The sequence below is a fragment of the Linepithema humile genome, chromosome 2, assembly GCF_040581485.1.
Source record: "Linepithema humile isolate Giens D197 chromosome 2, Lhum_UNIL_v1.0, whole genome shotgun sequence".
Taxonomy (NCBI): domain Eukaryota; kingdom Metazoa; phylum Arthropoda; class Insecta; order Hymenoptera; family Formicidae; genus Linepithema; species Linepithema humile.
The window spans coordinates 15848369-15874601 of NC_090129.1; the positions used below are offsets into that span (position 1 = coordinate 15848369).

Below are 26233 nucleotides of genomic sequence, written 5' to 3' on the forward strand. Positions count from 1 at the left end.
TTTTATTTTTTCTTAGATCCTTGCCCACACATGTCGAGAAGCTTTCGGTAATTATTCTTCGATTGAATTGTTTTCCGGCAGACAATAATGCTGGCGGCAATAATAATTTTGCCCATCTTTCTCGTGACACCACGTTCCATCTGGAAAGTATGGTTCAATTTTTAAGTCGAGCATTTCCTGGCGTGGTGCATAGGAAAAAAACAGACTGTAATTAGCAGATATTTCTTCTTCACGTAGGCAGTGTATGGTACAGGCTCTCCACGGTTCCTCGACGACATGGGAGGCCTGCTTTCCTGGCTCATTTAACGGTTCGTACTTGAAATATTCTTTGCCCTGTCTTTTTATTTTTAGGCTAAGTTCAGTACATTTTAGAGCAGTATATTTGGCAATCGTAAAACGTTCTTCAGTGCAAAGGCTGGAGTCATTACACAGAACCACGTCGTAATATGGCCCATCACAACTAGCCATTTTGTAAATACCATGTTTGCAAAAACGTCGTTTGATTACCACGCCTTTAGATTTCGTCAAGCAATTGCTTTTACAAGAGTCTTCTTTCCATTCACTCCAATTATCGTCTTCACAATACGAAAAAATGTATGGTGGTGTAATAACGGCCATGCATTTTCCACCGCGACATTCCTTTCCGAGTGCACAATTAGTTCCTGAAAAAAATTTAGTTCAAAATTTTAATTAAAGTTTCTAATTACAAAAAAGACATACCATCCAACGCAGGTCCCGCGAAGAAATTCCTATTTCTGTCAGGCGTTTCGCATTGTAAGACTTGACATACATCATGCAACGTGACTACGTTTGCATCTTTGTCGCGTAAAAATAATTCACATTGTGCTTTGGCAGTCCATTCCCTTCCAGGTAAATCGTGATAACGTGAATGGCCCAGTACATATGGATCATCGGTCTCTTCTCGTCTCGTGTGATCAAAAAGACACGGTTTTTCTTTCCACAGATTTTTCGTAATGTTACGACTACATGCGGACCATGTTACTTGTCCCCGTAGATATTGCCAATCTGACATTATGTATTTGCCATTCGGACACGTCGAATCGATAGAGCCATTATCGTGTTCCATTCCTAATCTTTTGAACAATTAAATTATTACGTTTGAAAATATGCCTTATCTGCAATATTTTTAATACTTTGTTGTTACTCAAAAGTTTTACACTTTAAAAAACTAAATCTCTTAAAAACTCTGAGCAGTTTTATCTTTCAATTGCACAAATATAAAAATTCTTCTAATAAATATCATATACCTAATTGTATAAAAAAAGTATACATACACTTACAGATGACCGATCTCATGAGCAGCAATACGAGACGTCGCAAAACCCGAGACTGCGTAAGGACCGGTAGAACCGATTTCTACTAAGGCGCACGATGAATTCTGTGTACACGAGGAATTAAAGAAAGAACTTCCTACAACACCATAATGCTTTTGTTCCTTTTCTGACTCATATAGATTTATTCCGGTCAGGTAAAGGCCAATGTCCCACTGAAGCGAATCAATCCCGTATTCAGAATACAAAAAATTCACGTAATCGCAAAATGAATTGATCATCTTTTTATGGTCACCGTCGAAAGCAGACAAATTTGACAGCTGTTTATCCATTATTACCAACTTTACCAATGAAATATCAACAGGAGCACCGAAACTTGAATGATGCAACAAGGCTTGAATTTGGTTCACGTATGCTAATATCATATTGCGTAACTTATCCTCATCATTGTCCAGAATAGGCATGTACATATGATATGCTGCTTCGTCGAAAAAAACGGCCAGTTCTATAGTTAAATTTGGTCGAGCATTGCGTACGTGACGTCGCTTCAGTTTAAACATGTCCCGGTGGTAAAGTTTTGAATCAGCAAAATATTGCAGTGATCTTTTGATAACATAAGGTTTGCCAAATGAAAGATTTGATTGTCCTCTAAAATCGTCGATTAAGCACATAGGCGTAAACTCGTTCCGCAAGGGCCGAATCTCTATTGTGTTGTTTTCCATAAAAAAACAAGTCCTTCCTAATTTTAAGAAGATATATTTTTTTTACATGTTATATTTGTATTTAAAACGAAAAGTAATGCAGTATACAAGTAAAAACATAAAAATTTTAAAACAGTTTGTTTTTTTTGTAATATTACTGACCAATCCATGTTCATGACAAAAGTCGATGGCCGCAGAGCTGATATGATCTTCATGATAATAATAGCAATGACTTGATACGTTTAATTCCAACAATTTTTCTGTAACGTTTTTAACATTATATTTCCATCCTTCGAATGCAGGCGGTACAACTCTATCACTTCCATGCAGATTCAGTTGAATCAATCGTCCAAAAACTTTTAGTGTTATAGATATCTGTAAAATAGATAACAATTAAGAAAAAAATTTTAAAATTCTTAAATAACGACGATCGAGTAATAAATGGAATAATAACTGCAAAACGTACGTACCTCCTTTACTCCTGTCGGACTTAATGTTGGCAGTAATATTGTTTCCATATCTCGCGTGAGATGTGCGTAAGTTTTATTTAATAAGATTATTATCACAAATTTCGATATAAAGAACATGTTATTTTATAAGTTTTTCAGTTTCAAGCAATTAATTAAATAATTTACACACACGCATTTGCACTGTCGAGTTCGTTATATCTGATATGATGGCGTATGAAACACGAACTGGCGTATGAGGAATATCCTTTGTGTCATGTGACATTTATAACACATTCTCTCTTTGCTACATGTATATGTATAAATATTTATGTTTTAAAATCCATATTTATGTTTTAAAAGTTTAGATGTAGTATTTACGATAACGGTATAAGATCTAAGTTTATAAAATGTAATTTATCACTAATATGTATAATATGTAACATTGATCGGAAACGTAAAAGTTTAATTTTCAATAATTTAATTTCAAAATGTGGATAATTATTGTTGGTATATAAAATTGCCGTTTATGCATATTCGTAATGTCTTGTAAGTTACGTTAAAATTTGGAATTAATGGAAATTAAACGAAGAAAAGAAACAATTAAATAAAATTATATATATTGCGATAGAGATTATTAAAAATGAATATTTTTATACATTTATTCTGTCTAATAAAATTTGTTGGTAAAAAATATTAAGAGTTAAAAAATATTTATTGAGTAGTAATATTGAGTTTCCAAATATATCGAAATCAATCACTTGTAACATCATTCTAACGTAATGCAAATCAGGCGATGTGACACACTCATAAGTGCAATAAAAGCAATAATTTTTATTTGCAATAAATTATTTGAGAAATATCCAATCATGTGATACGTAATTCAATACAATATCTATAAATATAGAGAAACCAATATTTTGTATAAGTAATATATATATATATATTTTATAATAGTTTGTTATAAAATTCATGAGGTTTGAACATTAAGTAATCGATATTCTTATGACAGAGGAACTTACTTATTACTTCGGCAGCACAATTTCTAATGCGCTTGGTTGCATTAACCGTAGCTGTAACGGCGCACTTGATGAGGAATAAAACACAGGTACTAATGACGAATATAGATACAGATGCTGAATTAATTCGGAACACTTATTTAAAATTATATTCTTTTTTATAAATATGTCAATTTATTACTATTAATTTGTTTTCCTTCTGCCATCATAATAATGTAATGATAGAATTTATTTTTTATGTCGATAATGATACGTATTTTTTTATAAATTTGTGTTTTATAATAAAAAATAAATTTATTACGTAAAATAAAACGTAACATCGCTTGTTCAACGGGCTCTAGGATTGACGCTTAACAAATTGTAAATGATTTCAAATTGATTTATGCGTGTTTGCAATTTCATTTTTTCTTAAATCTTATGCCACACATATCAAGAAGCTCTCGACAATTATTCTTAGATTGAGTAGTTTTCCGGCGGGCAATAATGCTGACGACAGTAATAATTCTGGTCATCCTTGTATCTTTCTCATTACAGTTAACCTCCGAAATTACTCCCTCTATCTTGATGAGATACAATTATTTCTTACAACTACCCTTTGTTGTTTTCTACAGAATGCCGAGTGTATTCGTGTGATACCAAAAACTATATAGTCTTTGTTCTTATGTAAGTCGGGACGCATCGGGAATGTACATCGATTACATCGCGTATTTTGAAAGGTTTATTTCGATCGAAATTCATTGCGCGAGCAGCAGTGTTCACGTAAAACGATATTTTGTATTTTGTAACATTTATTTATTTTACGTGAGTATTTATCTTTAATTTTTACTCGTATATTTATTTATTTGTACTACAATATGGAATTGAAAAGCGCTCAAAAAGCTTTAAAACACAGAATTTTTATCAAGTAAAATTAATTTTTATATTAGATCACGCTGACAAATCTACAAACAAAATTTAAAAAATACGACACGAAATACGATAGAAGGCGAAAAATAAAATAGTAAATTATTTAACGAAATTAAAATTCTGAATGCAAAAAGAATATCTTGTAATGTGCAAAATATTATATATCATATTAGGAATTTCTTTCACTCATGGCAAGGGAAGGTTTGGTGGGGTTGTTTACATACGCTCTGTAGCCTATGTGCTCTATGTCCTCTCTCCCTCACTTCCACGCTTTTTCTCTCTCGCACGCGTATCGGCACGCACATTCCTTTCCCCTACTCCTAAATCACACTTGAATCCTTCGACACGACCAGTGATGCCAATTCGAGCTCGCTGGTACCATGGGTACCGTACCCTGCTTAAAATAATAGATAGGAGATGAATGGATTTCATTACTATAACATAGAATCTTTATGTTGATTGATACGACGAGTTTTTAACCAATGTCACAATACATACACTTCTAATATAGTTTAATGATATTTTATAATATTATTTCTTTTAATACTATTGAATATGAAAATTTGTATATCAGTTAATATTCTTTTATATGTAAAGAAGTTTTGTCATTTATTTATGATTATTCTATAATAAACTGCTTATGATATTTTTTTCATAAAAAACTTGAGCTAAAGCTATTTTATAATAATCTATAGAAAGTTTAATCATAATCTATATTTTAAAATTTTTAGAAAATTTTAATTCTCAATAAATCAAATTTAATGTAAAGTTACTTTTCCATTTTGATGCCTCTGTTTCATGTAATATTGTTAATAATATTTAGTCATAAAAATATACTGTGCGGTATACACTTTGTATCATAATGTATATTTTTAAAATTGTATTCTGATTATAAGTTACATGATGCATTATCTATTTTAATACTTTCGATTTTAATATTTTCTTATAATAAACAATTTATAATATTCTATAATAAAAAAAACTTGTTTAAATCTCATCATATTGAATTACTATATTTAATTATATAGAAATCATCTATATGTAACACTCTGATATCATGTAAGTATTAAAAAAGCATATTTAACATGTAAATAATTTTATGTTACTTTACATACTAATATGGGACTCTATGTTACTTTATATACATGTGTATATGTGATTCTATGTTACCTTATATATGTGCGTGTATGTGATTCTATGTGACTTTACATATGTTTATATGTAATTCTATGTTATTTTACATACGTGTGTATATGTGATTCTGTGTTACTTTATATATGTGCGTGTATGTGATTCTATATTACTTTATATATGTGTGTGTATGTAAGTCTATATTACTTTATAAACGTGTTTGTATGTGATTCTATATATGTGTGTATGTGATTCTATATTACTTTATAAACGCGTTTATATGTAATTCTATATATGTGTGTATGTGATATTATATTACTTTACATATCTGTGTATGTAACTCTATGTTACTTTATATATGTATATATGTAATTTTATATTACTTTATACATGTGTGTGTATGTGATTCTATATTACTTTATATATATGTGTATATATATATATATATATATATATATATATATATATATTTAAAACTGTCTTAATATATAAACCAATCATAAAGTCGAATTAGCATCTAAAGACATTACTTATAAGATAGTAATCATCAAATAAGAACGGCCTATATCTAGAAACTATCTATATATAGAAGGCACAATAATACATGATATAAAGCAAGAACAACTAATATGATATGGTCTGATATGGAGAATAGAGAATGATAAACTACTTAAGCAAGTAATGGAGTGGACCAATAGAATAAGACAAGAGAAAAAAACCTAAGTAAACAGATAAAGGAAATAAAAAAAAATTAATAAGTAAAAGGAAGAGACAATTGGAATAAATAAAGATTAGGTATTGTATAACATTGTAAGACGAATTATTGCATAAACCAAAAAATATATATTTATAATTATAAAGTTTTTAAACAAAATGAGATTTATGACATATTAAATTATATATATATATATATATATATATATATTGCATATATATGACACACATTAATAACATTTATACATAGATGTTAATTTGTAGTTTATCTTTCAGAACATAAAAATTATATTTTTGATGTGTAACAAAAATAAAAAAATACAAATCAGAAAATTGGAAGTAATAAAATACAAAAAAAAATATGTTTTATCGGAAAATACTTGGCAGCAAACACTATAAAAAATGAGAATTACTAAATTGGTAATTCATCGAAGAAAAGTTTTATAATATTTAATCTGAATCAGTATCATGTATATATATATTTTTAAACTACTTTTCTTGGAAGAAAATAGTTTGGAAATATTGTTAATGTAAGATGATAGAGGACATAAAGCATTTAATAAAGCGGTTTACAATATTTATGGAATTATTGAGTTTCGTAAGTGTTCGGCGTTCGGCAAAAATATCCATTTTCAACGTTTATATATACAATTTGTTTTTTAATATTTTGAAAAGTAAACAAATTTAAACTAGAAGATTTAGATGTTACTTCGAATATTGAATTAATTATCACGTTGCCAATACTTAGACACTTTACATTATATTTATATCCTAAAATATAAGGTTTAGTATTATATAAAACAATTTTAAATATTTTAATTATGTCACCAGTTTCATCTTCAAAAAATCTGTCATCGGTTTTTTTTTCTCGTTTATAACAAGTAGTAGTGTATAAAACATTTTTGTAAATCGCTTTATTAAACGCTTTTACGTCCTCTAATCTTATATCAACAATAGCATTCTTTAAAACTTGTGTGATATTTTGATTTATATTATTATCGTTCGCTAAGAGAGTCACACTTGAATTGACTTCCAAACTATTTCCTTCCAAGAAAAAATGATTACGCAAAATACTTTTACAAAAGCGTGAAGAATTATTGTCGGACGTATTTAACAATTCGGTTTCTAACATTGTTTTTTGCACTAAACGTTTAGAAAGCTGTATTAAAGCTCCTTTCGGATCTGACAATTTCTGCTTTAGTACAAAAATTCCATTTTCGTAAGGAAAAGCTGAAGTCAATGGAAGTGGACCACTTTTATATACGTGATTAACAACATGAAGTAATGCATGAGTATTGAAATTCATACTACTTTTTCCATATAATTCTTCACATTGTGCAGTGAAATATATAAAATCAATTTCGCACTTTTTTAAATCTTCCTTTGTTATAATTTTTGATAAAAGCTTATGAGTACAACGAACTAAAAGTCCAAAAGAGCTTAAATATTTTGTGTTTAGTATTCCCAAAAGACATGGAATACTTAGATATAATACCCAAGATCTCCACTCACTAGCTTTTCATTTTCCACTATTAAAGGATCTCGGTGATCTATGAATTTTACTTGGCATTTTAATATTTAATAATTCCTTTTTTTTTTCAAGGGAAAGAGAAATCAAGCGGTCAGTCCTTTAGTGCGAATGTATAAGTGGATGCGTCCTTTGCAGGTAATAGGGGGTAGGTTCCCCTCTGTGAAGAGTCTTCTATCGGGTTTCGTTCTGCGGACGGTTGCATAGTTTCTCTATTTCCATCGCGTGGTTTTTTCAGTTTTAAGTGTAATAGGAGCTGAGTTAACGAGTCCCAAATGGCTCCAAGCAGGTATATGGACCATCCGTATACTGTGTGTAGAGCATAGCCATGCACAATGGTATCCAATATTAATTTTACTGCTCTTACTGCCAAGTAAATTCCTAAAAATCCAGCGCTTATATTGCCGAAAATTAGGAATCGATCCCAAAATTTCTGCCATGCTGACATAGCTATTTTTTCAACTGATGCCTCATCTAGGAAGTTTGCAAAAGATCCTCCATCGTGCATAATCGTAGAGTGGCCCATCATTCCTCTGGCCAAGGTGTTTAACATTGCTGGTCTCTCAGCAGGAAACATAATATGATCCCTGAGATCGCTTAAATCTCCTTCAGTATATATGCCGCTGGTAGCAAGTGATCCGGGGCTAATATATTTCCAGCTAGGTGTTGTCATTGGTATCATGGTCATCGGCGGTACTGTATGTATTGGTTTAGGAGTGAGTCTATACCATGCATCTCCCAGGAGATACATAGGTGGTGCGAACAAATTGCACGTAATCTGCGTTCCTTGTCGTAATAGTATATGGGTTTGCGGTGTTAAAAATTGTGTTCTGTTTTCTCGCGTCACAGGCAATTGATCATAGCATTCTTCGGTGTGTGCTACTCTTACTTCGACAGGCACACATTTTACTATGTGTATTACTTCGCCAGCCAGTAAGGCCATGTATCCTGGTCCCTTCATAAAGTGATAAGCAAAAACATCCGGTGATTGAGTGGCTATGGCTAATGAATTGTGTAATATTTTCTGTTCGAGCTGACATTGTTGCAGTAAAATATTCTTATATAGTTCACTAAATTGAGTCTGCACATGTTTCTCTACATATACAAATTTAGAATTCATATAGGTGAAAATGTCCAAATTAGCTATGCGTGATTCTTTTTTAAAAATTGCTACGCCTGGTGAAGTTTCGAAAATTACTAATTTTGGATGTTCCGTGTGGAAAAGAGTGTATCCACAAGTAGAATAGGAGTCTCTGCTTGCCAATGCAAAAACTGTGTCTTCTGTAGTCATGGAATAAACAATTTGCTGTTGTTTGTTGACGACGTCTATTATTCTGTGTGCATATCCTTCATATAATACTCCATAAGTGCCGAACCTGCAGGTATCCGTGGGCATGGATGCCCAGTAGGTATCCCCACCCTCGATGTCGGTGCAATGTGTTGCGCTCAACGCACAGGTCACTCCAGACCTCAGTTGGACTCGGTTCGTGTTTATCTTCACGTCAGCTATATAATCCTGTAGTGTAATTTTTATGGTTGCGAGTACCACGGCTTTTTCCCATGTGCCGAATGGATCGCTATATGTTGTTCCGGAACAGGTGCCATCATTGTTCACGTGTCCGGCCAGTGTTACCGGTCGTGTTGCAGTTTGATTGGATTTCAATCCTGTTATTCGAGTGTTCCCGATTTCGTAAGTACCATACATATGCATTCGTTGGCAGGCGTCTCTTGATACTTCTTCTATATACGCGTGCTTTCCGTTGTACACGTCCATGGAGTGAGAGAACATTCCGCATCTCCTGATTAATCTGTCTATTTCTATTTTGCATTGTATAACTCTCGCGGAGGTAAATTCGTTAATTTGTAGCAATTGTATATAAATCTTCTGAGCTGCTACTTCTGGCTGTGGTATATCACATTCCTCTATCCCCAGTAATGATAGAGTCGTAATGTTCGTCGATGCAGATCCGCAGTCATATCCTATTATGCCTTTAGTGCCGCGTAACCAAAAATTTAGCACGGCGATTATTAAAAATCCTCGGAGATCCATCTGGAATTTAGCACGTCTAAGGTATATTAATATAGCACACCTTTAATTGTCAAGCTTATTGTTATTACTTATTTCCTTATTTGCTAATCAATTTATCATTTATTTATTTATAAATTTTTTTGTGTAAAATATATTTATATATATTTTTTTTTATAGTTACTTATTTTAATTAATGATAATAAAGTTACTTAATTATTAGGAGTTGGTTTGATGTGTGAGATTCGTAGGCGATTAGGGTGTACAACGCGACTGTTCTTTTTTATTCTAATTCTTACGTTATTTCTATTCAATATTTCTAAGACCTCATGGGGTCCTGTGTATTGATCTCCAAATTTGCCAGGCTTAGGGCCTTTTAATAAAAAGACTTGATCACCAAGTTTGAATGTTTGTGGGTTTATCTTTTTATCATAGTGTCTTTTCGATTTAATTTTTGCTTCGACAACGTTTTCTCGGGCATTTTTCTGAATTGCGTGGAGTTGACTAACTAAATTTACAAGATATTCGTTGTAAGTTGCTAATTTATCGCCAGATGCTAAAGGTTCATTTGACGGAATTCGTGCTATTTTACCGAAGATTAATTCGTAAGGCGTGTGTTTAGTTGCTTCATGTACACTAGTGTTATAATTATACATCGCGAGACTTATCCATCTATCCCACTGTTTTTGTTCTCCTGCATATTGCTTTAAATATTCTCCTAATGCGTGATGTGATCTTTCTAATGAGCCGTTTGATTGAGGATGGAATGCGGTTGTACGGAATTTACGAATTTTAAATATTTTAGCTACCTTTTTCATTAAGTCACTGATAAAATTTCTACCCTGGTCTGTTGAAATTGCTTTCGGAGAACCGAATACACAAATAAATCGATCGACGAAAGCTTCGGCTACCGTTTCGGCAGTTTGGTCGGATAACGGTATTCCCATGCTAAATTTAGTGAGTTGGTCTTGTAGAGTTAAGATATATTCATTGCCACGTTCGGTTTTAGGCAAAGGTCCTACGATATCCATGGCGACCTTATCGAAAGATGATCCGGGTGTATCGGTAATTATCATAGGTTGTTTGGTTTTTACGCGAACTAGTTTCTTTAATTGGCAATGTAAACATTGTTGGATATAAAACGCTGTACATCTATTTTTAGATTTTCCCAGTAATAATTATGTTTGATTCTATTATACGTTTTAGTTACTCCGCGATGTCCCCCAGTGGGTAAACAGTGCGTTTCTCCTATTATTATTGGTCGTAGATCTCTAGGTGGATATTTAACTAATCCATTGCAAATAATTAATTTAATTGATGCGTCAATGAATATTAATTGTAGCTGATTTTTGACATTGTTCCACGGTACATTGTTAATAAAATCCGTTTTAGCAATACTAAGTGTTTCAATTTTTAAATTTTCAACAGTTTCCTTTAAGTTATTTAAAGCGGTTATGATTCGAGATAAAGTTAATGTTGGGCCTTCTCGTTGTTCTTCGCTTATCGGCAATATTATATGATAATAATTTTTTACTTTAATGGTTTTAGGTTGATTTAACATAAGATTATTTAAATTTGGAAGTTTGTTTCGTTCGAATAACTTTTGCGAACCGGAATCTAAAGGTTTACCGTTTGTATCAACAAAATATGCTATGTTGTCTTTACATAAGAATAATAGATCGCGAGATTCAATTATATTATTTTTTATTATTTGCTGATTATTAATAGTGGGTTTACTATAATTTTTGATATTGATCTCTTGGTTATTGTCTATATTTTCTTGTTCCTCGTCTTCATCACTGTTTTCTTTATCAGGCGGATCATTTCTATCGTCTAACAATATAATGTTATCGTCTATTTGCTCTTTTATTAAATTATCTTGATCGGTAATTCGACGTCGTGCTGTCCGACTTCTTGTTAGTATTTTGTCATGTGTAGGTGGACTGTGAATTAATGCTCTCTCTATTATTTGTTGATTTGGTTCATCTAATTCTTCTTGGGTAAATGGTATCGAGTCTGTATTATTTTTAATTGCATTTTCGTTTTCTTCGGTGTCGGAGAAATGTAATTCGTAATTTTCTTCCTCGCTATCAGAAAGATGCGATTTGTAATTATCATTTTCTTCAGTCTCAGAGAGGCGTAGTTCGTAATTATCATCTTCCTCTGAAGAATCGGAGAGATACAATTTATAATTATCTTCTTCTTCGTCAAATTCTCTTTGCGTTTTTAAGGTTGTTTTAGCATCTTTAGAGATTTTTTGTTTCTGTCTGCCCTTTCTAACTGGTTTACAATCGACTTCTTCAAGGTTTATAGGATTTCGTGATAATGCATCTGCGTTTACATTCATTTTACCTGCTTTATATTCCACTTCATAATCGTATTCCGCTAATTTTAGTCTCCATCGTAATATTCTCATGTTCGCATCTTGAGCATTCTTAAACCACATTAAAGGCTTGTGATCGGTTACCAGTGTGAATTTTCGTCCGTATAAGTATGGTCGAAAATGTTTAACGCAATAAACTATTGCTAATGCTTCCTTTTCATATGTATCGTATTTCAGTTCGTTATCTGTTAAAGTACGAGATGCATAGGCCACTGGACGATCCTTATTTATTTCTCCTTGCGATAATATTCCTCCTACTGCTATCCCAGAAGCATCCGTTGTTAAAATAAATGGTTTTGAAAAATCAGGATATTGCAATACGGGTTCTTTACATAATAATTGTTTCAATATTTCGAAAGATTCCTCTTGAGTAATCGTCCATTCAAATCGTGTATCGTTTTTTAACAAATTAGTTAATGGTTTTGCCAGTTTTGAAAAATTCGGTATAAATCGTCTATAATATCCAGCGAGTCCTAAAAATTGTTTAATGTTTTTTGGTGTTTTGGGCCTAGGAAATAATTTTACTGCTTCTAACTTCTTAGGATCAGGTTTAACTCCATTTTTACTAATTATATGCCCTAGATAAGTTACTTCTGTTTTTAAGAATTCACATTTGTCCGGTTGTAATTTTAAATTGGCCTTTCGAAGCCTTTCAATTAATAAATTGTATTTCCTTTCGTGTTCTTCCAATGAGGCGGCGTAAATAACGATGTCGTCCATATAAACAAATAATTCCTGGCCTTGTAGTCCTGATAATACTAGATCCATTAAACGTTGAAAAGTAGCAGGTGCATTTTTTAATCCAAAAGGCATTCTATCGAATTCATAATGTCCAAAAGGAGTGGTGAAAGCAGTTTTATGGCCATCTGCAGGATCCATTTTTATTTGATGAAATCCGGAAGCTAAATCACATACGGAGAAGTATTGCGCTCCTCCTAATTGATCAAGAATATCGACAATATTCGGTAATGGATAAGCATCTCCGATTGTTTTATCGTTTAAAGCTCGAAAATCTAAAACCATTCTCCAGCGTTTATTTCCTTTCGAGTCTTCCTTCTTGGGTACTATCCATATGGGTGTATTATACGGTGATTGCGAAGGTTTAACTATACCTCCTGTCAGCAGTTCTTCTACTTGTTTATTTATCTCTTCCTTATGAGATTGCGGAAATCTATATTGCCTCGTGTTTATCGGTCGATCATCCGTTGTTGAAATTTGATGTTGTAATATTTGAGTGGCAGTTAAATTTTCTCCAGGTATGTGAAATCGGTCTTGACTCTGTGTAATAAGCCTTATTATGCCTTCTTTTTCTCGTGCGTTTAAGTGTTCCAAACGTAGTAGGTCGACGATTTCTGTAAGACGATCCTTTCCAGATTTTTCTGCTACTACTAGACACTTGCTACGGACTGGAGTGTTAACAGCGTCTTGACTTAGATTTTCACGCGGAGTTAACTTCTCCATGCAATCTTTTACTAATTTTTTCACATTTTCATGTTTATGTTTAGATTTCCTCTTTCGCATAAATTTATCTATCATTTCCTGAGTCTTAATTTTTGATAACGCCAAAATTTTCGAAGATGGTTTATTTTTACTCTTAATACTGTCATTAATCGTCATTTTTTTATTAAAATGTTGGATTTTATCCAGTAGCTCTTCAATTGTTACATATGTATCCTGATTTTCTTTTCCATTAATTTTCGAGAGTGATCCAACCTTTGGAAATTTTATATTTTTTAGGGAGGATAGAAAACTTCTCCCTTTTATATTTTTAAAAGAAGATTGTGTCGAATTGCGTAGCGAGGTTTGGTAACTTCCCTCCTCGCAACCGACGGGGTCTGGAGAGGTTTGGTAACTTCCCTCTCCGGGAATGATTTGATGATTCGGAAAAGTACAGAAACTTCTCCCTTCAAAGGATGTAGAATCACTCATTTCTTTTAACGAGGTTTGACGGCTTTCTTCCCCGTTTTTAGAATTGTTCAATAATTTTGGAGGGACTTGACAACTTCCCTCTCTACCTTCAGGATCATTCTTATTTTCAACGTTATTTTTAATTTTATCTTTATCTTCAATTTTATCTTTATTTTTAATTTCCCTTTTAATTTTATTATTTGACACGTCATCATTTTTGTTTACTTTGATCTTAGTTTTATTTTTACTACCATCTTCGAATTTTTCATTATTATTAATAATGTTAACGTTATTAATGTCTCTATCGTCGAGTTCATCGTTGTTAAATTCATTTTGCATCTTAAGAGTTTCGTCGCTTTCAGGTTGTATCGTCGTCTCTTGCGTTTTCCTTAAACTATCCTGGTTAAGATCAATTTTATGGTCGTCGAGCAGTTCACTCAGGGGCCTGAGTCGAAGGGTAGGCACTCGAATTTCAACTTCTTCGTCCAAAGTGCTTATGACATTCAAATAAGCTTTTCCCGACACGTTTTCCACGATAGTATCTCCCAAATATATTCCGTGCGCTAATTTGATTTTTGGTAAATAACCTACTTTTATTTCTGGATTTTTTATTCTCACGTAAAACAAGGATTCTGATCTGGGTGATGCTACGATAGTTTCTGGAGAAGAAAATGTCACGCAGTTTCCAAAAACGTTTAGTCGTTCGTGTGCGTAATCGATAGTTGAAGCTGTTTGTTTAAAGAAATCGTTTTCTAATATTCCTGATTGCGTAATCGGAAAGTCATCGGCTACTATGTGGATTTTTACTGACTCGCCGAAAAGAGTAAGAGCGATTTCTCCGAGTGTATAAATGGGGTAATTATTTATACCATTTAACTGTAAAACGTTATTATAATTAATATTTAAATTTTGAGGCACAAAATTTTCCTTAATTATGTTAGGACCGGAACCTGTGTCTAGCATAAAAGTTATGGGCAAAATCATTTCGTTAATTTTTATTTGGACAGTAGGTACGCGACTCTGTTTGTTAAGATTTACAGTTACGGGCCGAATTTCCGAAGGGTCACTTTTTACGCATTTTTCTGTGAGGTCGACGGGCGTAAGGTCTGGTCGGACCCCTGCGGTACGCCCGATTTCGAGGGGCCGTTCCCATTTCCCGTGTTTCCTTCTCTTTTACGATTATTACTTGCAATGCGCAATTGACAATTTTCAATTAGGTGCCCGTTTTCTTTACAATAACGGCAAAACGTTCCGTCAGCAGAATTTGCTGGTTGATTAGGATTTGAACGGCAGTTTTTAGCTGTATGGCCCAAGTTATTACAAATTTGACAGATAATTCTGTTTTGATTATTAAGATTTGTTTGCTCGTTTTGTTTTTTCCAACAATTATTGGCAGAATGGCCCGATCGGTCGCACCACTGGCAAATTATGGAGATCTTATTGTTAAAATTACTTATTTGGTTATTAGAATTATTTAGGCGGCAATTTTTTGCATTATGACCCGGTTTAAAACATAATTGACATTTTATGGTATTTTCCTGCACCATATTTATTGATCGTTGAGCTTGAGGATCACGTAATCGACACTTTTCTGCACTATGTCCGCGTTTTTTACAAATCTGGCAAATTAGGATTTTAGTGCCTAAATTATTTTGTTTAAAAGAGTCTGCCATTTGCATAAGTTTCCTACAATTAGCTGCTGAGTGGCCAATTTTAAAGCAAATTTGACAAATTCTGGAACGATTTTCCTGTACATTATTTCGGTCGGAGTTAGCAGGTCCATGTCGTAAATCTGTAATAGCACGAAGCTCTCTTTCTATGCGTAGGGCATCTGTTACAGTCGCCTGTACGTCTAAGTTTCGAGCGATCCTCTGCTCGATTTCGGGTTTTAGGCCTCGGATGAAACATTTACACATGTCTTTTTCTAAAGATGCTCGCACGTCGTGATCTGTTAACGCGTGTTCTGAACTACGATAGGCTTCTCGTATCTGTTTTCCTAAGAGTTTTACACGATTAGCATAAGTGACGACATCCTCGTCATTCTTTTGATATACGTTTCCTAATTCTCCCTGTAACTGATACACATTTTTAGATCCGCCGTAAATTTGTTTTAGATATTTAGTTAACTGAGCTACTGTTTCGAAATCTTGATCTCTAATTGTTCGTCGCGCCTCGCCTACTATTCGCGTTCGTAAAATTTTAGTAAATTGAGGCTCTGCTTCATGGGGCAACATAGACTTTGCCTCTTCGCATCCTTCGATAAAATAATTTAATGGGATATTTTTTCCGTCGAAAAATGGAACGGCTTCGACCGCGTATTTTAAGGTAGCAAACGGATTACCTTGCGCCATATTTTTCACTCTTTTACTGTCACTTGGACTTAGTTTAAAACTTAAGTGTTCGTTCTCACCACACGGTCTAATAGTCTCGTCACCAGAATCGTCGGAACCGTACTCGGGAGCACTAGGTTCCACTAAAAACGCTTCAATTTCAGGTTCGTTAGCGTTGAATTTAATTCGTTTAGGGACGCGAGCGGAGGAGGCTGCTGGAGTGGATGTGTGAAGTGTATCTAATGTATCTGATTTAGTTTTCTTTTTGTTTTTTATTGCGGCATTAAATTGTTCTTCTATTTTATCTTTATCGGAGTTAGACCTCGTTGTCATTCCTACCTCTCAAAAATTGCACTTTTCATCCCGGACGAGCCCCCAATTTTTATTCTTTCTATCAAGTCTGTTACGTCCTGATAGATGTAGAATTTTTTCGTTGGGCTCGGCGATCGACGTAAACGGACCTGACCGCACGAGCCGAGCGGCACGTTTAGGACTTGCGACGGGTCAGCGACTGGAAGAGTCGTTTTTACTCCGTCAACAAGTCAACCGCTCGTGGTTCCCTTTTTGGGTCAAGGAATTGAATCCCTATTACCCGGGGCGGAACCTTTGTGCGCAATTTGAGAGGGAAGGTGTGAGGGGGTGACGAACGAGGAGGGTGTGGTTAAATGAAAAAGAACAAAAGTTTAATTTACTAAAGACAACATTTTAATTTGATTGAATTTATAATTAGGATACAAAAACTTAATTCTTAATCGCATATGTTAATAATTTTATTTATGTATTCTTTACAAGTGTGTGTGTGTGTGTGTGTGTGTGTGTGTGTGTATGTGTGTGTGTGTGTGTGAGTGTTTTATTTTTCCGGAGGGAGGACAGAAGAAATAATAAAATAAAGAGAAATGAACTGACTTACTTGTTGCAGAGTAGTTTCGGATCGCGTTGAATATGTTCGGTGGTTCTGAGCAGGCGCCCCGTTGAGGGAAGGTGTTGTATAGGCGTCGGACCCTTTTGTAAACGAGTGGGCACCCTACTGCGGGATGTTGTCGTCAAGGTAATGAACCCTCTACTTGAGATGCACCACGAGATGGTCGCGACAAAGTATCAACTGATTTTACTCTTTGATTCGCGCCCCCGAACTACTCGAAAAACTGTTTCGAGAAACTGAGCTAAACGGAATAACTGCGCAAACTGCTTGAAAAACTGTGTGTGATTGTGTCCGGAGCCACCAGAACACGGGTTTTTATACTTTTTCTTTGGGGTAGATCCCTTTGGAAAATCTTAGGTTTTTGGAGCGGGGATCGAATAGGAATTAGTCTTGCGAGAAAAATTTTTAATGTGGGGGAGGATGGCGTCATTTTTAGCTAATAGGATTGGGTTTAGATGATTAGGTTACTTGAAATGAGATAGGAAGAAAGAGGCCCTAACGAATAAGGAATAGCGTCGTTTCGGGTCCATATATGATGGGGGTAGGTTTTTGAGGTGGCGTAACCCGGTTGGTGTTAATTAGTATAGGTGGGGTGCATCTCAGTGTCTTAAGATCTGGGTAGGCGTAGTCTTTAGACCATACGATGGAATGATGGGTGGTCTATAGAAGTGCTTGCCCCGATTCTCGGCTTTCGGATTGGGTGGTTAAGAATCGGTATATAAGTTCGCAAAGCCTTGGGTCACTGATCTAATAAATTTGACAGTTTACGACTGTCGCGTGCCCTTGGTGTCGCGTGGAGAGTGCGACTAATGCATCTCGGTTTCCCAGACCTACTAAACACGTGCGCCGTATCAGGTGTCGCGCCTTCTCGGCATGCGACTGCGGTCATTCCCCGATCGTTACTCGGTAAAACCCTATCTACTAGCTAGAGTTCCCGTAGGTGGAATCCAAGAGTATGACTAGTTGGTGCCAGTTTTTTCTTTTTATCTCTTACTCTAATCGTCTGGAGTCGGTTAAGGACTCCAGCTACCGCGAAGTTTTGACTTTTACGGTTTTTCTGGCGACGATAGGCACGCTGAGCGGCCAAGGTATTTTGAAATATCCATGCTATTTTTCTCTGTGAGAAGATTCGAGCTCCTGGTGTCTTATGAGAAAAACAGCTCTGGCGTTATAATATTTCTTAAGAGTTTTTGTTGGTTCCGCGTTTACTAGGTCTGGTATTTAATGAAAAGAAAAGAATCGTGTAGTCTGATCAGGACGTAACAGTATCATATATATCTTTAAGACGTTTAAACTCACTCAATATAATCTTGTAATATATATAATTGATTATTTTATCGAAATTGTAATACTTATAATTTAAACTATTATATACGTACAATTGTGAAAACACATAATTTTCCTTTTCTGAATTTTTAACAACAACACCATCTTCTATTATTATAGGAATATTCATATAGTTTGAAATCGCTTTTATAATATTAAGATTTGTTTTTTTCTGTAATTTTAACTTCGATAATATCTCGTTTTCTGTAAGATTTTTATCATACAAGAACTGAAAATCTTTAAAAATATTATACCCTATACCGGCGTGAGAAATATTCTTTGAAAAAATTTCATATTTAGAATCATTAACATGGAAGAGAACTATTTTATCCAATCCTATGAGTTTTTCGAACTTATAAAAATAATTAATAATTCCTTCTACACTGCTGATTGAATATCCTGTAATAAACATGTTTCGTCATCTTTTATATACTTATAATAATCTAATCCATCTGACACTGTTATTTCTAGATATTTACATAAAACTGGAAGTATTTTGATTCCTAAACCATGAATACCTATAGTTTTTGAGTTTATTTTAAATTTAGTAGACGAAAAGGTTTTCTCTATAATATATTTTGGTCTACAACAATTTTCTATTATTTTCCCTTTACACTTTACATCTCCAAATACTTTTAATACAGAAAAATTTGCAACAGTTATTAAATCGTCACTTATATTTACATATATTTTTTTAGAATCTATATTTGATGGTAATACGTGATCTAGTGAATTATCAACAATTTCAGAGTATATCTTTACTAACGCTCCGTTGAAATTAAAACTTTTAAAATTTTCTCCTTCAAAGTCGTAATATATTTCTGTTTTATTACTTATATCTCCTGCATACACATAGATATATTTCTCTCTATATGTTCTTTAGATGACAATACTTCAATAGATGCGTTCATGTTGATTTTTAATGTAATATATTCGTATTTTTTCAATATATATTTTCTTATAATTTACTACTTTTCGTTGTTTTTTTCATATCTTTTGGAAGATCTGATAATTTAATAAATTTACTCTTACATTTTCCGCATTCTACGCACATTGCTTTAATTGAATACTTAGAAGCTCCTGTATCTGTAAAACTTTGATAATACTTGACAGGTTGTTTGTTCATTGTTTCTTTCTTACATGATAAACACATAATTTTTTCACTATAATTCTTTGAACCTATTTCCTTTGTTTTTGCCTTTGTAGTTTTCAATTTTTTACCTGCCTTTTCATTTTCTTTTGCCAATTGTTTATCAAATTCAACACAAAATTGTATCAAACTTTTCATACATTTACCTGGAGTCTCAATATAAATTTTCTTAGGATCTATTGATTGTATAGATTCCATTTATTATTGTATAAAATTCAATATAAACATTTTCATATTTTATTAATATACTATACTTCTAAATTTGATAAATTTTTTTCGTTTATCTTATCAGAATGATGATCATTATATATGTCTATATAAAATTTTCTTAAACTATTAGCTCCTGAAAATGATTTGAATCCAATATCATTTTTCTTTTTCGATAAGTTTTCCCTACATACTCTACAAGGAATATAGAAATGTTCCAAATAATACATTAACTGATCAAAATCTTTATAATAATGATAAATTGTCGTGAATATAATAGCCCAAGCTCCTCTTCCCCAATATACTGGTGATATATCCATTTATATTATTAAATTATTGATAAAAAATAATTTATTAAATAATGGATACAGATTTCTTTAGCTTATTTAACGTAGATAAAAATGAATATTCTATGTACAGAGAAATTATAGAAAACTTGAAATGTATACAATTTTTTTTATTTCCAAATTTAGAAACTATTCATCAAGTAGGTTATATTGATGAAGATTTTATATTTAGAAATAAAGAGTATTTCAAATTATGTATAGTACCTGTATATAAACATTTTTGGAAATATTCTTACTTAAAAAAAGTGATAGTGTCTCAAAGAAATTATATTTATCTAAATTATGAAATAACAGAAGGAACGTTCTTTAGTATTCCTCAGAATGATATCAATATAATATACCATAACATTCCAGATAATCAACTTTCGATTAGAATAGGAGATGATAGATATATATTTTCATACGAAGCATATTCTTACTTATCAATAAAAAGAAAAGTAGTATTCGATGATCTTACTTTTTATCAAGTTTTTGGAACAGTTAAAGCTGCAATAAGATTTGGTTTTCTATCAACTGGAATAGAGAAAAAAGGTGATATAACATTTAGACAAAAGTTAGTAAATCCTCTTGATTCCGATATTAAGTATTTCCAAAAAATAAGTCTTAAATCTTTGGAACCTATAAACCAGATTAGATTTTTTGATATATGGGTTAATAGAAAAGATTGTGTAATTACCGGAATTACAGGAGTTGGAAAAACGTCTCAAGTTCCAAAAGTATTTTTTTGGTACAATTTTTTATTCGGAGGTTACGATTTTAATCTATCAAGTGTCGATCTTGATAATTTTAACAAAAAAGACAAAACTATGATAATATTTCCCAGAAAGGCTTTAATTGTGTCAAATGGAGAAAATTTCTTAAGAAGTTTAGTTTATAGAACCGAGAGTAACATAATAATAGAAAATAGTCCTGTCACTATGAACTTTAAGAATGTTTCAAACACTATATATTATAATAAAAACCCTCAAAGCGTCGAATTAAATTTCTGTATCAATAGAATAGCTGCGTCAATTAAATTGAATGACGATTGGCATCAGTGTTCGTTGACGAGATACACGAACACGAAACTTTTTCTGATATATGTATAACAATCCTCAGGAATCAAAGAAAAAGATATAATAATATAATGCTTATGAGTGCTACTATAGACGAAGATAAAGACAGAATATATAAATATTTTAATAAAAATATTGAATTTATTCATATAGAGGGAAATAAATTACATCCTGTAAAAGAGATAATAATAGGAGATAGATATGTGATCGAGGATGTAATAACCATGGACATAGGAATATAGGGACAGAGCATGTCGCTGCGGGGGGGAAGTCATTGCGGGACGATGCGACGAGGTAAAGTGTGCCTACATTTGATTGGCTGTTAGTTTGTGCAAGCGCAGTAATGTAAAATAACACATGTTTTGCGAAGGTATGGTTAGGTTAAAAGTTTTAAGCAAAATTTGTGTCAACAATGGTGCAGTGTTTGCTACAATCGTGCAAAAATAGATCTGATTGTCAAAATTGGAAACAAGGAAATAGAAAAAATGTGAAGATAACATTCCACAAGTATATTAATTAAAAATTTCTCACATTTAAAGTAATATATATATTTTATTTTAAGAGTATATATTGCTAAAAGCATTGTTTTTTAGGTTTCCAAAAAATCCTACAACTCGAGCAATGTGGTTAGAAAGTTTGGGAATAAATTTATCATCTATCCCAAATACAGCTCGCATTTGCTCTGCTCATTTTGATGAAAAATTCTTTCATAAGACATGTTCGATAACTCAACTTAAGCCAAATGCATTGCCGAATGTATAAATAATAACAAAAATTTATTTTTTATTTATGATATATGTACAATATTTTATTTATATATTTATGAATATTCTTATATTTCAGAGAACACTTGCAATACAACAACTTTCTTCGAATTCTACTGTAGTAGAACAATCTACACATGATAAAAATCAAATTTCTTCTTCAAATTTTGTGGCAAAATCTAATATTGAAAATCCTGCCAGTATTACAAACGATAATATACATGATACAACAGATCATTTGTTAGAACCAATAGTTCCAACAGAATCAATCAATGAATTACCAAATATATTTCCATGTAAGAATAATTTTTATTAATTATGATGCATTATTATATAGCTATTTTTAAAGAAAATAGACTGATAATTTCAGTATATCATACTTATTTAAATCTATATAACTATATTTATTATTATTTTAGCACAATCTTTAATATCTAAAATAGATAAAGCGACAATGGTATCACCAAAACGCATCTATAATTCTCCAGAAAAATCCAGATTACGAAGAAAAATAAGATTTTTGGAAGCAGAACATGCGAAGAAAATGAGAAATGTGCGCCAAAAAATATGCCGATACAGCGATCAAGTGGTCACACTCAAAGGCATTTTAAACAAATTAAAAAATAATGAACTGTTAAATGAAACACAAGCCGAAATGATACATCTGCTAGGTGGATCAACCGGTGAGCTTTTTAAACGCTTAATTAGACGGAAAAAAAATGCATGCTTATCTAAACAATATACACCGGAAATCAGGTCATTTGCATTAACACTTCACTATTATTCTCCACGAGCATACGAATATGTTCGTGATCAATTTAATAAGTGCTTGCCACACGCAAAAACTATATCTTCTTGGTATAAAACTATTAATGGGGAACCTGGTATTTCTTCAGAAGCGTTAAACTCTATTACCGAACGTGTAAAAAAAACAGATTATACATTATTTGGCTCTTTAATCTTTGATGAAATGGCTATTCGAGAACATTTCGAATATGACGGTTCCAAATTTAGCGGTTATATTGATTTGGGAAAAAATATTGCTTGTGATGATACCGTCTTAGCAACTCAAGCTTTAACTTTTATGGTTGTTTGCATAAATGGTGAATGGAAAATTCCAATCGCGTACTATTTAATAAAAGGAATATCTACAAGTGAGAAAAGTAATTTAGTGATTGAGTGCTTGAAGGCTGTGCATGAAACGGGCTTGAGAATGGTATCTTTGACTTGTGACGGAACATCTACAAATTTTTCTGTTCTTAAAAATCTTGGATGCAATTTTAACGATATAACTTCGTTACAGACGTCATTTCCACATCCTGCAACAAATGAAAAAGTAGCAGCTTTTTTCGATCCCAGCCACATGCTAAAATTGGTACGAAATACCTTTGGAGACATCAAAACTTTTATTGATAGAAATAATCAACTAATCAAATGGTCATACTTAAATAATCTTCATGAATTACAAGAATGCGAAAATATGCATTTAGGGAACAAATTACGAAGTGCACACATTAATTATAATAAACAAAAAATGAAAGTCCGTTTAGCGGCTCAGATTTTTAGTAATTCGGTAGCAGATTCGCTTTTCTTTTGTGAGAAGAATTTAATGTTAAAAAAATTTGAAGGTTGCGAGGGAACAATCAAATTTTTATTAACTTTTAATGATCTCTTCGACATATTAAATTCAAGAAACATGAAACAGTTTGGATTAAAACAAGCATTATGTTCTCAAAATATAGAATTAATAACAAATAAATTTAACGAATTTAAAATGTACATATTATCATTAAAAAAAGAAAATGGTGAGTTATTATGTCACTCTCGTCGAAAAACTGGGTTTTTAGGCTTTCTCATTTGTATAGAAAGTGCATTATTATTATTTAAAGAACTGTGTACAGAGAAAAATTATTTAAAATACATTCCGTTTCATAAATTTAGTCAAGATCATATAGAATTATTATTTGGATGTTTTCGACATCATGGCGGAGGAAATAATAATCCTACCGTCAGACAATTCAAAGCCGCTATGAAAAAAATTCTTGTTCACGCAGATTTACGTAACTCAAAAACTGGAAATTGTATTTCTTTAGAAGAAATATCAATTTTACACGTAACATCTGCTGGCAAAATAAAAAATTCCGAAGACATTATAAATTCCACGTCACGGCTGTCACGATTACATAATGATAATGAATCGGATGAAAACAATAATTATGATGAAGATTTTAATTTAATTAATGATCACAACTATATTTCGGATGTCCGGGAAATCTCGGAATTTTCTAGTAATGTCATCGAATATATTGCCGGCTATGTCGTAATGCAATTAAAAAAAAAGTTAATTTGCGATATTTGTATTAGTGCATTAATAAATAACGATGGAAAGAATAATTTAATAAGTGTAAAAAGTCGCGGGGGATTAATACAACCCTCAGAGGATGTTATTACTATTTGTCGTAAATGTGAGACGGAAATTCGGTGTGCCATTCATGCAAGCAAAACATTTACATGTATAAAACGAAAATATATTGAGTCCTATATATCGAACCAAGTTTTGAAGCAATTTATTAATGTCACTTTATTTAAAGATTTAAATAAGCATGCATACGACCAATCATTAATGGAAAATCACGTTGTCCACTTAATCCGAGCTATTGTCAACAAATATGTTAAAATTAGATTACACTATATAGCGTTGAATACTATAGATAAGTCAAATAGTCAACGTCAGTTATTTAATAAACTTATACTTTTTAAAGGACAATAATAAAAATTGTTATTTATCACTTTATAATATATTATTTAAAAAATTGTTACTATTAAAGTTTTTTTATATTTTATAAAGTAACAATATATTTTATGAAAATTATAAAACTTTTGTAACAAGTAAATTATATGATTTAAGTAAAGTATATGATTTCGTTTTTTAATAATATTTATATTTACAATTATTCATTATGTATAATTTTTATGATATCCTTTTAACTACTGACTAATAATTTCGTTGCAATAAACTATTTTAAAAAATTCACTATTATAATATTATTATTCCCTTCTAAATTAAGAAAATATAAAAATATAGTCATTTATTCTTTTTCACAATTAAAGCCTTAATTCAGATTGCTTATGTTGCATGCAGTCTGAATAAGTTTGACGGTATTGAGCATGCGCAAAACCATAACCAATCAAATTCAGGCACACTATCATGGCGGACCCCCCCGCATTTTCGCTTTACTCCCCTTGCCCATTTCTTATGTTTGTGCTCTGTCCCTATATTCCTATGTCCATGGTAATAACTAAACATAGACCCGATAAAGGAAAAGCTGGAATATTTTTCTTTTCTAGGATATCTGATATTTCAAGTGCGTTTAAACATTTATCATCTGTATTTGAAAATGATAAAAATTTGGTATTTATACCTATTCATAGTAAAGTGTACCCATCTGCATCTGATATAATTAAGAAAATAGAATCAAGTCATAATAAAAGCGTTATAGCATTATCAACTAATATATTGGAATCGTCGCTTACTTTGTGCAATGCTCAATATGTTTACGATACAGGAACATTTTTTTCTAAAAGATTTTTTGGAGGAGAAGTTGATAATATCACTTATGGAATGGCTGAACAGAGAAAAGGTAGAGTTGGTAGAAAACTTCCGGGTAATTACATAGTATTATATGATAAAAATAAATTAAAAAAAGATTTTAAGAAAATTAACAATGAATTTTTATATCCGTATGTAATATTTCTTAAAATGTATAAAATAAAATTTGATGATATATTTATAATTCCAGACGATGCTACAAGATTCGAAAGGACTATTGAGTATTTAAGGCAAAATGATATATTTGTAGACAACAGAAAATTTATGAAGCATATATATAGAATATATAACACATATCCTTGTGATATGATAGAGTATATATCTATTTATCTAAAAAATAGTATTAACAAAATGCTAGAAAATTTTGAAAATATAGATAGTAATGAAAAAAAAATAGAATATGTTATGAGTAATAATGTATTATATAAAAATCTTACAAGTATTAATTTTGTATGTAAATTAAAAAAA

The 26233-nt window shown here is 32.1% G+C and overlaps 1 protein-coding gene across 1 annotated transcript; it reads right to left on the bottom strand.

Moving 5' to 3' along the window:
- On the bottom strand, positions 1-2014 carry LOC136998166 (A disintegrin and metalloproteinase with thrombospondin motifs adt-2-like). The gene is made up of 3 exons (XM_067350554.1): positions 1302-2014; positions 721-1094; positions 1-662 (listed from the first exon to the last, which is right to left on the bottom strand). Exons 1-3 carry the CDS (start codon positions 2012-2014, stop codon positions 52-54), a joined length of 1698 nt encoding a protein of 565 aa, XP_067206655.1. The 3' UTR covers positions 1-51.
- Between the last annotated feature and the right edge of the window lie 24219 nt (positions 2015-26233).